The sequence below is a fragment of the Sciurus carolinensis genome, chromosome 1, assembly GCF_902686445.1.
Source record: "Sciurus carolinensis chromosome 1, mSciCar1.2, whole genome shotgun sequence".
In the NCBI taxonomy this organism is placed as follows: domain Eukaryota; kingdom Metazoa; phylum Chordata; class Mammalia; order Rodentia; family Sciuridae; genus Sciurus; species Sciurus carolinensis.
This window is the reverse complement of record NC_062213.1, coordinates 40,175,044-40,191,983: the sequence shown is the minus strand read 5'-3', so window position 1 is coordinate 40,191,983 and position 16,940 is coordinate 40,175,044. Positions and strand designations below refer to the sequence as shown.

Here is a 16,940-nt window from a genome sequence, read left to right as displayed (position 1 = left end):
CCCTCAGATCTAGCAATTTCCAAATTCTCCTCTCTACCCCACTCCTGCAAAACAAAAACAAAACAAAACAAAAACAAAAACAAAAACCCAGTTAACCCAGACCAGAAGACATGAGCTAAATGGAGAATTTCAATACAATGTGGTGCACTCAACCCACTCCTAGGTGTCTTTCTGATATGCCCAGATGCTTTTTTCCTTCACCTATTTCACAGAAACTGAACAAAGAGTAAGAAACAAAAGTAAAGACCAGCACTAAATGCACAATCTGAAGAATAATAGATTTTCAAAACAACTGGAAAAATACCAAGATGACAATCTAACAGGCTGTTTTATCTGTTATTTCTTGTATTTTTAAAATTAGTTATAGATGTACACATTACCTTTATTTTATTTATTTATTTTTATGTGGTGCTGAGGATCGAACCCAGTGCCTTGCATGTGCTAGGCAAGCACTCTCCCTCTGAGTTACAACCCCAGCCCCATATTTCCTAGATTTTGGGAAGAAAAATAATCTAGACTGCCCAAGAATGTGTTATAAGCAGTAAATAGAAAATGGCATAAGCAATTTGCACATTTCATTGGGAGTCAAAAATGGGAAGAGACTACATCAATTTTTGTCTCTTTAGGGTAATATCAGTATGGGGATTTTAACTAAATTTCTAGAAAGTGAAATGCATGTTCTTTGTAAAATATTCTATCATACACCAGGGAAGTATTTTAAAATATTTTAAAAGATTAATAAGGGAAGCCACTTTCAAAATAAAATGAAATTCTCTTTGGATATGCATTATTTCAGTTTAAGCTATGCTTTCTTTAGGAATATCATATTTTAAGAGCTGTATTAAAATTGGGATATGTGAGATATGATCTGCTTGCTATAGTTGTTCACAATGACTATCAACTTGTTTCTATTTCAATGAAGGATCTAAATTCACAGAAATTTAAAAACATGCTATTTCCATGGCAACAGATAAAGAGTAAAACCAAAAAGATTTTATTGATTTTAACCGGGCTTAGAGAATTTGTTCTCTTTTCTTGCAGTGATTTTTGCTCTTTTATAAAACAAGTCTTTTCAGCAACATCTCATTATACTCTCTTCTGAATGTATTTAGTAAATCATACAAATCTTGAAGGTAGAAAATTGTGACAATACTATAAAATTGTACATTTTTATGGCAATAGAGAATAAGCAATATTTAATTTTTAGTGTCAAAGAGATGCTAAACTATGGAGTCAAGATCAAACATCAGACTCTAAATGTAAACTTAACATCTGAATAAAATATAGCCACATTATAAATGCTTTTAGCTAATCCATTAATGATTAAAAAGAATCCATTAATGATTAAAAACATAGTATAATATTTTCAGTTACTACCATTAACTTATAAGATGCAGACATTGAGGATTAGTCTTTTAAATGTAAATGGGATAGCTACAAAACACAAGTTTCTTTATGGTTAATATATCAGCTTGAGAGGGTAAATATGATCTGAAGCATAATTCAATGTTAATACACTAAGAAAACAGAGGATAGATTTTCTTCTTCTGTGCTTTATGTTTTTTTCCAATTATTCCAAACTCTTAACATTTCTATTTGTCACAATACAGAAAAATGGCCCACCTGCAACAGACATACAGCCTAATGGTGCAATCAGGGTAATGGGGGCAAGTCCATAGGCAGCAAAGTTCCCTGTCTCCCCGACAGCCATCAGGAAGACTCCACCCCACCAAATCATGCTCTTGAAGTATGGCCTTGAGTGTTCTTGTTGTGCCAACTGAAGATGAGAATATTTCTGGAAGTAAATCAGAATGCAAATAAGAAAACACTTCCACCCAACTAAAATTTGCTTTGAAATTTTGGGTCCCCTAAATTTACATTATGGCTTTTAAATTTATTTGCAGATTAGAGAGCAATTACGATTCCTTATTTGTCCCAAACATATTAGTGGCAGAAGTAATTCATATTCATATAGTATTTTATAGTCTGAATGGCCTTTTAACATATGCACATTGCTTTCTTTTCATAACAACTGTGTAAAATATATATCATTATTACTATTTAAAAGTGAGATGTATGTTAAGATGTCAAGGGACCTTCTAGAATAGTACAACAAAAACATTTTTTTTAGAATGTTAAGTAAGTCCAGATGCCAAAATAAATATTACTAAAATAAATTACTAAAGAGAAACTTTTTGAAAGGAATTCAGATTTATGGGTCAAAGTACCCACCACAATTAGTACAGCAGGGCAGAATACTTTAGCAGCAGGGAATTGTGAATGGATATAGTCTGACTCCTATTTATGTCTGATTTGAATATTTCTTTGTATTTAAAAAACATAACAGGCTAGGGATGTAGCTTGGAAGTAGAATGCTTACTTAGTATGCTCAAGTCCTTGGATTTGATCCCCAGTACTGCAAAACCAAAACCAAACCAAATATAAATTCATGAAAGATGGGTCATTAAATGAAGACATTTTCCCTAATGATTTTATGATAACTAAGATGATTTCTTATGAGAATTGTAATTCTAGATTACATAATTTTTTAAAAGAACACAAAAATGAAAGTACTAGAAGAAAACATGAAACATTAACAAAAAAGTCCTTGGCATAAGGAACACCTTTGTAAGTATGATACAAAATCTATAAGCCAGAAAAGCAAATATTTTACTGTATTAACAAAATCTTCTCTCCAGTTAAGTAGAGAAAAGGAAACAGGGAAAGGGCAGAGGGGAGGCCAAGGGAAGGTTCTGTGACTGAAATTGATCAAATTGTGTTATGTGCACATATGAATATGCCACAGAAAAACCCACTATTCTGTACAATTATTAGGAACCAATTAAAAAAAATAAACAGAGGCAAAAAATAAACTTCTATGTAGAAAAATACTAAAAACAAATTTAAGGCACAAACAATAGAACAGAGGGGGAGAAAACATTTACAACACATAAATGACAAAGGTTTAATATCACTAATACAAAGAGAATTCCTACAAGTAAATGGAAACCCCCCACCCCCAGGGAATACAAGAGATAATATATGAAGGATATGAAACAGTAATTTATAGAAGTAAAATTACAAGTGCAAAAAGATTTTAACCTAATGAACAAAGAAATGCAAATAATTTGAGACAATAAAATATCATTTTCCTCTGTCAGACATCATTCCCTGCCCTCACCTAATAACTAATGATACGTCATATTGAGAATATGGGAAATGGTCACAGTCAAACTGCTATGTGAGTGTAATATGGTATGACCCCTACAGAAAACAATTTGTATGATCCTAGCAATATTTAAAATGAAAACACACTTTGACTTACAGAATAGTCACGTAAGTACATAAAGTACATGTATCTTTATGTAAACAGATATTCATTTTATTATTACTTATAATAAGAAAAGCCAATTTGTGTGTCCTGTAGTGCATCCTTTAGTAAGAGATGGTTATATACATTTTGGAATACCCACTCAAATGTATGTATGCTGTTTATACATAGAAATCAATTTGGAAAAAACACATACTCAATAGTGGTTACTTCTGAGGTAGTTTTTCTTTTATATGCTTTAGATTCTCCTCCTCCTTCTCCTCCTCCTCCTTCTTCTTTTTTTTTAAATAAGTGCTATAGTTCAGGTCTGAAATGTCCCCAAAGGTCCAGGTATTAAAGGCTTGGCTGCCAGTTTATGGTGCTGTCAGGAGGTGGTGGAACCTTTGAAACATGGGGCCTATTCACAGGAAGTTAGGTTACTAGGATGTGCCACTGAAGGGGATACAGGACTTGGCCCCTTCCTGTCTTCCTCTCCCTGCTTCCCCACAACCAGGAGGTGAACAGACCTCCTCCATGTACTCCCACCATGATGTACTGTGCTGCCACAGGCCCAAAGCAACAGAGCCAAATGACAAAGATAAAACTTCTGAAACCTTTTCTTTATTACTTGATTTTCCCCAAGTGATGGAAATCTGATTAACACGATAGGGAAAATCATTTATTTTTGTAATTTTTTCCAGTAACAAATAATTTCTTAGTAATTATTGACAGTTATATTAGGCCATTTTCTAGCAAACATTTGTATAAAATTATATAATGATCTGGGAGATAATTCAATGTTCAGGTTTATTTGATTCAAAAGTCCAGAAACTGTATTAGTTTGATTCTGTTTTAAACTAAGTCAAAAAAATTTTATTTCATTCATGATTTGATTCAAAATTAATATTTCATTCAGTTTTCAGTTTAATAAATCAGCAATTCTTCCAGGATTTTGATTCATGTTTTAGGTGAAGTTCCTACTTTATATTCTATATTCTTTCTCAGAACTTTATTCCACACAGACATACTTAAAAGTATTTTAAAGAAATAAAAAAAAGCTCTGTACTCCTATAAACTGTTTCTAAAAAATATTTGTATCCCACTTGGCAGTGAAGTCTATGAAAGAAATCAAGACACCAAAAATCAAACCAGATGATTCATCCATTAGACATAGTAGGCACCATGTTTAAAGTCCACAATACTACTAGGGACCAACAAAAAACATTTAAGTTCTTTTAAAATCAGAAAAAGAAAAAAATGTTAGTGCAATCCAGCCTAAATTATATTTGTCTTTATACCAATGAGTTTGAAAAATACAATTTTTTCCTATAGTGTTTAAGGAAGAAAGAGCTATAAAGGCTAAAGAGACCAAATCTAATGAAAGTCAGAGAATGTTCCTAGATCAAACTACAAAGTTAGAAAAAGTTTCTTACCTGAATATTTAGGGAAATGCTGATTATGAAGTTTCCTAAAATGGCCAGCAAAACTCCAAAAAGGTGAACCTGTAAGAGAAAATATTTTCCTTAAATGATATTTTGAGTAGCACTTGTAAAATATTTACTAAAAAAATAGACATTTAAATTGATGTATTCATTCATTTATTCATTCATTCACTCACTCAAACATTTCAGCTTCACTTAGAATCCATTTGCCAGGGTAGGTTTGGATGTAAATATGGTTAATTAGGATTAGTTTTTCATATTAATCAAATATTATTTTTGAGAAGTAATTTGGTCCTTCTCTGAATTCTATAGGTATTTATCTGCCTCATTCACTAAATAAAGAAAAGAGTTCTCAATTGCAACTTTTTCCCACTAATACTTCTTTCTTATCCTTTCCGTTCATTTTCTATTCTCTAAATATATTCTGAAGGACTGTAGAATGAAAGAAAGACCATAGGACTTGTAAATAAAGGAAAAATCTGAGATATAGACCTGCTATTTTCTGTACAGGTGACCTTGAACAAGTTATTTCACTCAGTGAAAAGGTGATGTTGGATGTTTACAGAAAACCCTTTACCTCTGAAGTTCCAGGAGCTCCACTAGAGAGACACTGTATTTTCCCACCATTTCCCTGGTCAATCTCTCTCTGTAGTTGACTACATAAAATACAAAACTACTACTTAGCTCCCATCATCTGCCCTCTCCCTGACCCTCCAGCTGTTTATGGCATAGTTGACTGGCCTCGCCTGCCCCACTCTGGTCAGGTGGGATACTTCATGCCACTCTACTCACCGGGTTGGTGAAGCTCCCTTCCTCAGCCCACTCCAACTGAACTTCACCCTCCTAACCTGCCTCCTTGAGACCTTCTTAGGCCACCTTGACTCATTTTTACTTTTGTGGACTCTACATGGTAAATACCCTCGCTTCTTTGATATTGTCAGAGTGTCATTAGGCTCTACAAAGAGAAGGCAAATTCTCTGAAGGAGAAGAACCAATTCTTATGCTTCTGCTGAGTCTTCTACATCATCTACTATCGCGTTCCCTCTGGCCGCAGAGAGAGACACGACAAACGTCTGAAGCTTTGGAAGTTTATTGTGCACAGTCTTCCTTTCTTTCCCTCTTTTCTATCCCCTTCTCTCTTTTCTTTCTCTCGCTCTCTTTCCCTCTGCTTAACTCTCGCCTGCTCCGGTCGCTCCGCTCCTCCCGCTCGGCTCACACCTACTTCAGCCGCACCGCTTCTCCCGCTCGGCTCACGTCCTCGCTCGCACTCTTCTTCCTCGCTTCTTCTCCTACTCTCAGCTTCTTCTTCTCTCAGCTTCTTCTTACTCCCAGCTTCCGCTTCAGCTTCCTTCTACTCCCCCACCCACCAAGCTTATATACACTTCAACCAATCAGGGGAGAGCACACGAGGTAAACGCCCGGACAGCTGCAGGCATAGAATAGGTACACGAGGGGGGCATGCTCTAATCACATCGTTAACTAGCCAATCATTGGAATTCGCTGGTTGTTTACTGTATAGCTGGCCGCTTTTGGCTCAGCGCCAGGCGCCATCTTGACCGTGCCCAAGGCTGGGGGTCCCGGAAACCCCGTCAATCTACTATACAAAATAAGAAGTTCAACAAATACTAACTTCAAGTTAGTATTATATAATGGTTTAAATAAGAACTATGAGGTTAGAAAAATAAGTTCTTACACATTGCCTAAGATGTTTATCATAGATAGCTCATGCATTATTTGACGACTTCAAAAGATGGATTTGCTACTCCCATCTCAGTACACAGGTAAAATATCTTCTGTAAGCATAAATTAGCAGTGATACAAGGGATCTTTCCCTCTTTTTTTCTACAGTATGTAACTTCTACGGGCTTCAAATCCCAAGAAGCTATTTGCATTTCAAATGAACATTACAACCACAAGAAATCCTTTGCAGAATGCAAAATGTCTTTGAAGTCTTAGAGCTCTATTATATAAGCTGAAATGAAATTCGGCGTTTAAAAACACTGAAGCAGAAAAGTTGAAAACTCATTTTATAGTTGATATATAATATCCATGGTCTTTAATCAGTTAAGAATTTTCTTTTCCTAATAAAGGCACTTGGCAATAATTTTGATCACTACTCCTCATGGGGAACAATTGTATCATGATACAATGTGCTATTTCCATGCTTTCTATTTACAATCTAATGCATTTGGCAGTAATCAGGAAAATAAAGATTCAAAAGAAATTTGGCATCGAATGGATAATTATGAAAATCTTCCATAATCCTAAAATAAATTGCTGAATAGAAATAACTGACTTCAAAATTCTTTAAATCATTCTCTGAACAGTTCCAATGACATCAGGCTGGGTGTTTAAAAATTGGTGGCAGGATTTGCCAATGACTTCCTGGCTATGATACCGAAAGAAAAAAATAGGTACGTTGGACGTTGTCAAGATTAAAAACTTGTGCATCAAAGGACACTATCAACAGAGTGAAAAGGAAACCAATGGAATGGGAGAGAGTACCTGCAAATCATATAAACCAGTAAAGACTGATATCCAGAATATAGTACATACAAAACACCTACAACTCAACAACAAAAAATCAACAACCTGATTTTTAAATGGGCAAAGGACATGTATGAACAGATATTTCAACAAAGAGGACATGAATGGCCAAAAAGCACATGAAAAGATGCTCAATATCAGTAACCATTGGGAGTTGCAAATCAAAATCTATAATGGTATTCCAAGTAAGATGATAATAATCAAAAGATCAGATAATAACAAATCTTAGCAAGGAGTAGAAAAATTGGGAGCCCTCATACGCTACTAGTGGGAATGTAAAGCAGTACAACTTGGAAACACAGTTCGGTTCTTCCTCAAAAAGTAATCATGGAATTTTCATCTGATTCAGCAATTTCACACCCAGCTATATACCCAAGAGAAATGAAAACATATGTAAATGCAAAACTTGTACAGAAATTTCCGTAGTAGTTGTGTTATTCAAAATAGCCAAAAGTAGAAATGACCTAAATGTTTGTTAACTGATAAGTGAATAAACAAAATTGGTATGATCATACTATGAAATCTTATTTAGATGGGACTAGGAAAGACAGTAGAATAAGTTGGACTTAACTTTCCTATGTTCATATATGAATACGTGACCAATGAAACTCCACATCATGTACAACCACAAGAATGGAATCTCAGATAGATTAAGTTATACTCCACGTTTGTACAATATGTCAAAATACACTCTACTGTCATCTATGTCTAAAAAGAACAAATAAACAATTACGTAAAACAAGAAATCTTATTTATCTATAAAAAGGAATGAAGTACTAATACATGCTATAAAATGGATGAGTCTTAAAAAGTCTGTGCTATGTCAAAGAAACCAGTTACAAAAGTTCACGTTACAGGAAGGCATTTATATGAAATTTCCAGAACAGGCAAATTTACAAAGACGTTAGTGGCTTGTTAAGGTGGGTGAAGATGAGAGACTTAGGGATGACAGCTAACGAATGGGGGGTCTCCTTATAAGGAGATAAACTGTTCTAAAGTTCATTGTGCTGATAGTTGCATAATTCTGTGGATATGCTAAAAACCAACAAATTGTCCATTTTAAATGAGTGAATTGTATGATGTGTGAATCATGTTTAAATAAAGTTGCTATGTAAAATAAATTTATGCATATAAATTATAAATAAATATAATGTTTTTACTCAAGGAAATAAAAATACCATGAATGTAGTTAGGTTTATTCCAGTCTCTTCATCCTCCATGAGAAAAATAACTTTTTTCTACAGTTGATAAACATACAATTCTTTCATTTCCAGAGTTTTACTACATTTTATTTTTATTTATTTCTTCTTATCTAATAATCTGTGCAATTCTCTGATAAACAGATGCTGGTTCATGGGGTGGTAGGGAAGAATGGAGGAACTGTGGATTGTGCAGAGAAAAGTGAGGGGAAGGCTGGGGTGGCGGGGATGGGAAGGACAGTAGAATGAGACAGACTTTATTACCCTACATACATGTATGAAAAAAATTTTAAATAAAAAGTATGTGCAAGTATAGCTATACTTTCCCTGTAAATACACCTTCTGTTTTAGCTGCATGCCTAGTTTTGACACGTACAATCATTGCCATTCACTTCTAAATATCTGATGGCTTTTACCTGGGATTTATTTATTTGGAGGGTGTTTTTTAAAATTCTAAATGAATGAGGTGTTAGTTATCACTTTTTTTTTTTTTTTTACTAATGTCTAATTTTATAGGATTGTGGTTAGAAAACATGCTGCATTTAAATCAGCATTGGTTTTATGGTCTACTACATAGTATAAAGTAAAATTCATTTTGTTACTTAGTAATGTGTGGTCACGTTTTGTAAGCACCCAAGGTATGCTTGAAAAGCTAAGTATTTCATTGTTAAGATTATAGATATTCTATCTGTGTTTTCTATATCTATTCTACTTCCATTAACCCCATGCTCAAATCTTCAGAATCCTCACTAAATTTTGGATGCTTTGTCTCTCAATTGCCAAGGGACTATCAATATATTTTCATTTATTTCTACTAGTGTGTGGTGTGTGTGTGTGTGTGTGTGTGTGTGTTTGTAGTTATCCTTCTTTTCTTTTTTACTTTTCTCTTCTTCTTCTTCTTCTTTTTTTTTTTTTTTTTTTTTTTGTACCAGAGATTGAACTCAGGGTATCTTGATTATTCTTTGCAAGAGACTTCTCCTTAGAATGTAGAAACTTTAGATTACATAGAGGGAAATGAGAGGGAGGAGGGGGCGGGGGTATGAAAGATGGTGGAATGAGACAGACATCATTACCCTATGTACATTTATGATTACACGAATGGTGTGAATCTACATCATGCACAACCACAGAAATGAAAAGTTGTACCCCATTTGTGTGCAATGAAACAAAATGCAGTCTATAAAAATAAAAAAATTAATTAATTAAAAAAAGAGACTTCTCCTTTCTTCTTTCTTACATTCTGTTAGAATTAGTTGGGTTCTCTTTATTCTCTTTTCTCCCTACTCTTCTGTTTAGAAAGCTGTATATCTTATGTCTACTCTTTTAGTAATTACTATTAACTTAAAACCTTTTTATCTTGAAATAGTTATGGATTCAGAATAGGTTGCAAGGAATTCCACAAGTAGGTCCCACACATCCTTCTAGCCACATCCACATGTGAACATCTTATGTAACTAGAGTAAATAGGAAACCCAACAAATTCATCTTCTTCATTCATACACACACTCATCTGTGTGTGTGAGTGTGTAGCTATCACAATCAAGATACTCATCTGCACCATAAGACTCCCTGACGTTACCCTTTTAGAGATACACTACCCTCTCTTCTCCCCATTCCTAAACCACAGCAACCACTAATCTGTTCTCCATCTGCATATTATTTCACAAATGTTATATAAGTAGAATCATGAAGTATGTATACTTTGAAGTTAACTTTTTTTCCCTACTCAGCATAATTTTCTTCAGGTTCATCCAAGGTTACTGTATCAATAGTTCATTCTTCTAATTGTTGAGTAGTATTCCATGGTATGGATATATTATAGTTCATTTAACCATTCAGTCATTGAATGGCATTTGAGTAGTTTCCAGTTTGGGGCTGTTATGAATAGAGCTGCTATAAGCATTCATGTACAAATTCTTCCTGAAAATACATTTTCATTTCTCTGGGATAAATGCCCAAGAATATAATTGCTGGGTTGTGGGTAAGTCCATTTTTAGTTCTGAAAGGAACTGCAAGACTGTTTTATAATTCTACATTCCCATCAGTGATGTATGAGAGATCTAGTTTCTCCACAAATTTATCATGCATTCTTGACATAAATTCTATAATCAATATTCCCATCCTCCTGAGCACTATAAAAACTTCCATTTGCATTAACTACTATCTGTTCTCTCCTATATTAGATGGTGTTCACTAGTATATTAGCTTACTGACTAGTTCTGCCTTGTTTCAATATTCTCAAATTAATCATTGTTACTATTTTTTAAATAAAAATTTATGTTTAGAGCGATTTTAGGTTCACAGCAAAATTAAGCAGAAGGCATGGAGATTTCCCATTTACCTTCCACCCCCACAAGAGCACAGCTTCCTCCATTTTCAACACTGTCTCCATCTCAAGAATGGTATGTTTGTTACATTTCATGAACCTGCACGGACACATGATCATCACATGAAATCCTTAGTTTATGTTAGGTTTCACCCTTGAGTGTCACATTCTGCTGGGTTTTGGCAAATGTATGAAGACATGTATCCACTGTCATAGAATTATACAGGGTAGTTTTGCTGCCCTGAGAATCTCCTTTGCTAAGCCTATTCATCCCTCCCTCACCCCAACCCCACTTTTCCAGGATGTCATATGGTTGGAATCATACAGTACACAGCCATTTCAGATTGGCTTCTTTCCCTTAGCAATATGATTTTAAGGTTCCTCCATGTCTTTTCATGCCTTTGTGGATCATGGAATTAACTTCCATCTTCTGGACGTGTCACAGCTTATTTAACAATTCACCTACTTACAGGTATCTTGGTTGCCATCAAGTTTTGGACAATTATGAATAAAGCTATTAACATTCTTATTCAGGTTTTTGTATAGACCTAAGTTTTCAATTGCTTTGGGTAGATACCAAAAAGTATGACTGCTGGATTGTACGGTCAGACTGTGTTCAGTTTTATAAGAAACTGCCAAACTATCTTTGAAAATGACTATGCCATTTTGCATTCCCACTAGCAATGAATGAAAATTCCTGTCATTGTTACTATTTTTAATACAATACTTGTCTTACTTATTCATGTTTACCCAATTCTTTTCTCATCACTGTACACCCTTTTAAAGTCTAAATTTCAATTATTTTTAGTATGTTCACTGAGTTGTACAGTCATCCCACTATCTAATTTCAGATATTTTCATCACCCTAAAAAAGAAACTCAACCATTAGCAGTAACTTTCATTCCCTGAAGTCCCTGGCAACCAATTCTGCTGTTGGTATGAATTCACCTACTTTAAACATTTTATATAAATGGATAAGACAGTACATTGTCTTTAAAATATCTATATATATATTATTATTAAAACATATGTATGTGTGTGTACATATATATATATATACATATATATATGTATATATATATATCTTAGCTGTAGGTGAACACAATACCTTTATTTCATTTTTTATGTGGTGCTGAAGATTGAACCCAGTGCCTCACGTGTGCTAGACGAGTGCTCTGCCACTGAGCCACAACCCCAGTCCTAGTACATTGCCTTTTTTTTTTTTATTAATTTTTATTGTAAACAAATGGGATACATCTTGTTTCTCTGTTTGACATTGCCTTTTAATGTTTGGTTTATTTCACTTGGTATAATGTTTTTGAAGTTCCTCAAGCTATACATTGTATCAGCATTTAACACACAATAGCATGTATCATTCCTTTTTAAAGCTATGTAATATTCCATTTTATGGACATACCATATTTTATTTATCCATTTGTCAACTGATAGATACATGGGTTGTTTCTACTTTTTGGATATTATTTTCTTGTATCTTACTTTTTTCTGGGTTCAGTGTTCTTCTTGAAGAAACTTTAGTAGTTATTTCAATGAAATTCTTTGAAGTCAAATTCTGTCACTTAGCAAATATCTTGTTATCTTTCAAGTACAGAAAGAACAGGCTGACGGTTGTTTCATGCAATGCTTTGACAATATCATCCTATTATCTTCTGGCCCTTACAACTGTGGTTGAGAAGTTAAAGTAGTTAGTCTAATTGTTGCTCTGTCATTTTTGTCAGGATGCTAAAATTTTCTTTCTCTCTCTTTTGTTTTACCACAATTTCTCTTTGTGTGGATTTTTTTTTTCCCTTGGAGCTCATGCTTCTTCAATTAAATGATTCATGTCTTTTACTAATTTTGTTAAGTTCTCAACCACTATCTCTTTGAATGCAATTTATCCTCTATTTTCTCCATATTGAACTCTTCCTATTAGTACATTAGACCTTTTCATTCTATCCTTCTTGTTTCTCAGTATATATCATATTTTCCATTTGTTTATCTCTTTATGCTAAAATCTGGATTATTTCCTCAGATCTATGTTCTAGTTTGCTTTCCATCAGTGACCTCCCTCCCCTGAATTGAGTCTTAGGTACTTCTATTAGGTCAGTACACATATTATACTGAAACACAACTTTTTCACAAGTCCATTTTCCCTCTACACCATGAGCTCTTGAGAGGGCAGAGCTGTGATCGCCTCAAGAAATCTTCTTTATAACCTTAATAACTAGTATAAGAGCTGACACCGAAAGTTTATTAAATACCATTTGAATTGAAATACTATCATACTTATTATAAACCATCTAGAAATGGTAAATTTTGACCATTGGCTATAGAAGGATACTGAAGGGAGTAACTATTTTATAATTAACTGGAGTTTGCATCTACCAGTTTTTGTGAAAACAAAAATTTCTTCCAGAATTCAGATTTCAACAATTAAGAGGGGCCAAAAGTGTACAATAAAAAACTGCTTGCTGACTTAAAAAAAATTTATTTGTTCTTTTTAGTTATATATGACAGAAGACTCTATTTTGATATATTTATACAAGCATGGAATGTATCGTATTCTAATCCCAGTCTTGCTTGCTGACTTTTAACATCTAGTGAATTTTCAGTACACTGAAAGAAGAAGAAAAATATAGGTACAAGGCAGGTATTAGAAACAGTTTCTGGATAATACTCAATATAAACTGGTATATGTAATTCTTTATTTTCCTGAGATTTTCCCTAATTTAATTAAGGGTTGATTATATCCCCATTAAATTCATTCAACATGTACCTGTGAGGAGCAGTAATACAGGCGGCCTCACTGATGCCTGCCATGGTTGGGATGTTGAATGTCTCCCAAAGGTCCATAGAGTAAAGGTTTGGTTCTCAGGTAGGATCTGGGAGGTTCTTTGGACCTTTTTGGGGGAGGGTCTCGTGGCAGGTCCTAGGTCATTGGAGGCATGCCCCTGAAGGTGACTGTGCAAGCAGTCTGCTCCACCAGGTGGACTCAGCCATTGTCACCCAGCACCCCATCAGAGGCCTAAAGCAAAAGATCTGCCCAGTCATGAACTGGAACCTCTAAACCGTGAGCCAAAACAAACTTCTTTTTATAAGTTAATCATCTTGGGTATTTTGTTAGTGACAGAAAACGAACACAATGCTCTTAATTGTTGGAGAGGCAAGATTCAAAAAATAAGGGAGGTGTTTTGATTACATTCAAAGGACATACAGGAACTGTCGTCACCACTATTAAATATTGCTTCCAATTGGAGTCTCTGGTAAATTTGCTTTAATGACTACAAAAATCCTCAACTGCAATCAGAAATATCATCTGTGTACGGCAAGCAGGCGCTTACACATTTTTTATCCAATTAGATTAAAGATGTCTACTTTACATCATTACTTATTCAGCACATTAGAAAAACAATATGCTTTTTAATTCTAAAAACAATGTGTTTTCTAAAATTTTAGAATTAGTGGAGGCTTAGGTCCCCCGCCCCCACTTTCTTTTCTCACACTTACCCCTTTACTAATCTAGGGACAAGTCAAGAGAAAGAAGAGAGAACCAGACAAAGAAGGTGACTTAAGCAAAGTCACACAGGTAGACAGTAGCCACATTTTGGCCCCAAGGTACCCAGGCCAGGTCTAAATCACTTTTCACGGACAGCAATAGGTAACCTTCTGACTATTCAGTGGCAATGCACCATTTTCTTAAATGGTAGAATTTATTTCTTGTTCTCAGTGCAAATAAAATAAAACAACAAGAGTTAGAAAAGGCTGCTTTACATCTTGATAGTATGGTTATAAGAAGAGGCCAGCAACACAGGAGGATGCCCTTGATTTTTAGTGATCTTTGCTGTCACCACTGTAGCTTAGTCTCTGGCTTTTTCAGGACAAACAGATGGTGGCAGCCCCAGCAAACAATTTATCTAGAATGAGGTTCAGAATGTCAGCACCAATAAGTATTACATCTTAATTTTATTTGAAATAACAATCTTCTATCCTACTCTTGGGAGCCAGTGTTCTTTAGATACTTTATATTGACCTGTGCTATTATGTTATGACCTATAATCTGTGAGTGGGCAGTTTGGCTAGATGGAGATGGGATATGATAACATAGGAATGTATGAAGCTGGTAATAGTTTGTGTCAGTTCTGGCTTTGAACTCAACCATATTCCAGGCCCTACCTTCAAAACAGAAACTCAGAATCAGACCAATATGGAGCTAGTACATGGCTCAAAAGAACCAGAGAGTGAGAGCTGGTTCTGAATACAGTAACAGTTCTATTCAACTCCTGAGCGGAATAATGCTACCTCCTGTTCTAGACAGTAAAATGTAACTGAAATGAGAGCTCTAATCTTGAGTATCTCCAATACAGGGAGTCAGTGAACTGCTGCAGGAATGATCTTAAAGGTGTGTGTCTGTAAAAATAAAAAAGATTTTAATAAAAAAAAAAAAAAGGTGTGCATGATGAGGGGGTACATCTGCCAAACAGGCATTTAGCTCAGCCCATTCCATAGTGAACTCATGGTAAGGAGCTGGGGTTGTTCTGGATTTGTATGTAGTAAACACGTACATATACTGCCCATCTCCAAAACAGTTATGAGGGGAAAGGAGGACAGCCAAATTCTTAGAAATGAGTTCATTAATATTTAGCAATGTGTGCAACTGACTTTCAAACTATTACCTATATCTATACATAGAACTAAGAAATAGCTCACATTGTTAACAATTAATGAATGCCTAGGTGAAAAATACTGTGTTTTGTTTTGTTTTACTTTTTTATAGGTTTGAAAATTTTCAAACCAAGAAGTTGAAAAAACTGCTCTGCAGGTTTGATGAAATTAAAAAGAATAAGTATTTACTTAAAAATAAAGTTTAAAGGGGAGATGATAACAAGAAAAGATGCAAAGGAGAAAAACAAAACCACTGCACAATTTAAAACCACATGTAGATACTGCTTGAAAAAAACATACAATGTGGAGGAAAAGGACATGAAATGAAAGTGATCAGAGAGATGGTAGATACAGGAGACAGCAGGGAAGGGCACATCAGATGTTATTCATTCATTCATGCATCTATTCAACATTTATCCAGATCTAAATATTAGATCTTATCAGGAATCAAGGACATGAAGAAAGCTCAGAAGAAGTAAAGAAAGCAACCAATAACAAACGGACCACAGTATGTCAAATAGAACCATGTTTCCAAGCCTGTAATACAACCATGTTCCTCAAAACCTACAGGAATGGAGGACAGTGCAAATCTACCAAGGTTGGGGAGTGTTCTCATATCCTGTGGTCACTCCTCTTGCTGGCTTAAAACAACATAATTTACCCTCTTACAGTTCTGGAGGCCATAAGTCCAAGATCAGTTTTGTTGGAAGAGCCGTGCTCCCCGAGAGCCTCTAGGGGAGAATCCATCCCTTGCTCTCTCAGCTTTTGTTGGCTTCCATGACCTGTGGCAGCATCAGTTCAATCTCTGCCTCTGTGTTCACATCACTCTCCTGCTCTGTGTCAAATCGCCCTGTGCTCCCTAATGCCTACATGTGATGGCATTTAGGTCCACCTGAGTGATCCAGGATAATCTCTCCATCTCAAGATCCTTTCCTTAATTACATCTGCAAAGTTCTTTTATGCTCTGCAAGGTAACATTCACTGGTGACCCTGGGATTAAGATGGATGTCCTTTGGGAGATCATTATTCAGCCTACCTGAGGGATGGAATTAGGGAAACCTCACAGGTACCTCACCAGGGTGAGTGCATTCTGGCAATGGGTAGAGCAAGTACAAGGGCAAAAGGTGCAGTAACAAGATGTCCTAAAGAGGTTTGCAATGGAGGACCACAGCACAGTTGAGGAGGCAGGTGGAAGCCTTGTTGGGCCAAAGATCTGCGAGCAGTGCTAAGACATGAAGGGCTCTAAACTAAAGAAAGACAGGCCCAGCTTTGGATTTGAAGAGACTCCTACTTCTGGTAGTACTGTTAAGCAGCTTTCCAATATGTGGCAAAATACCTAAGATTATGGGCTTAATAGGAGGAAAGGTTAATTTTGGTGTACAATTTCAGAAGTTTCAGTCCATGATTGAATGACCCCCTTTGCTTTGGGCCTATGGCAGCAAAGTACATCATGGTGG

At 35.2% G+C, this 16,940-nt stretch overlaps 1 protein-coding gene across 1 annotated transcript in view; it reads right to left on the bottom strand.

Moving 5' to 3' along the window:
• The window catches only part of Nipal2 (NIPA like domain containing 2), an 80,701-nt gene that overhangs the window by 52,740 nt on the left and 11,021 nt on the right, over nt 1-16,940 (bottom strand). Inside the window, exons 2-3 of the mRNA XM_047563436.1 lie at nt 4,744-4,812; nt 1,624-1,795 (exon numbers count right to left, since the gene is read on the bottom strand). Coding sequence (XP_047419392.1) covers nt 1,624-1,795; nt 4,744-4,812 — 241 coding nt within the window. The remainder of the gene's footprint in view (nt 1-1,623; nt 1,796-4,743; nt 4,813-16,940) is intronic.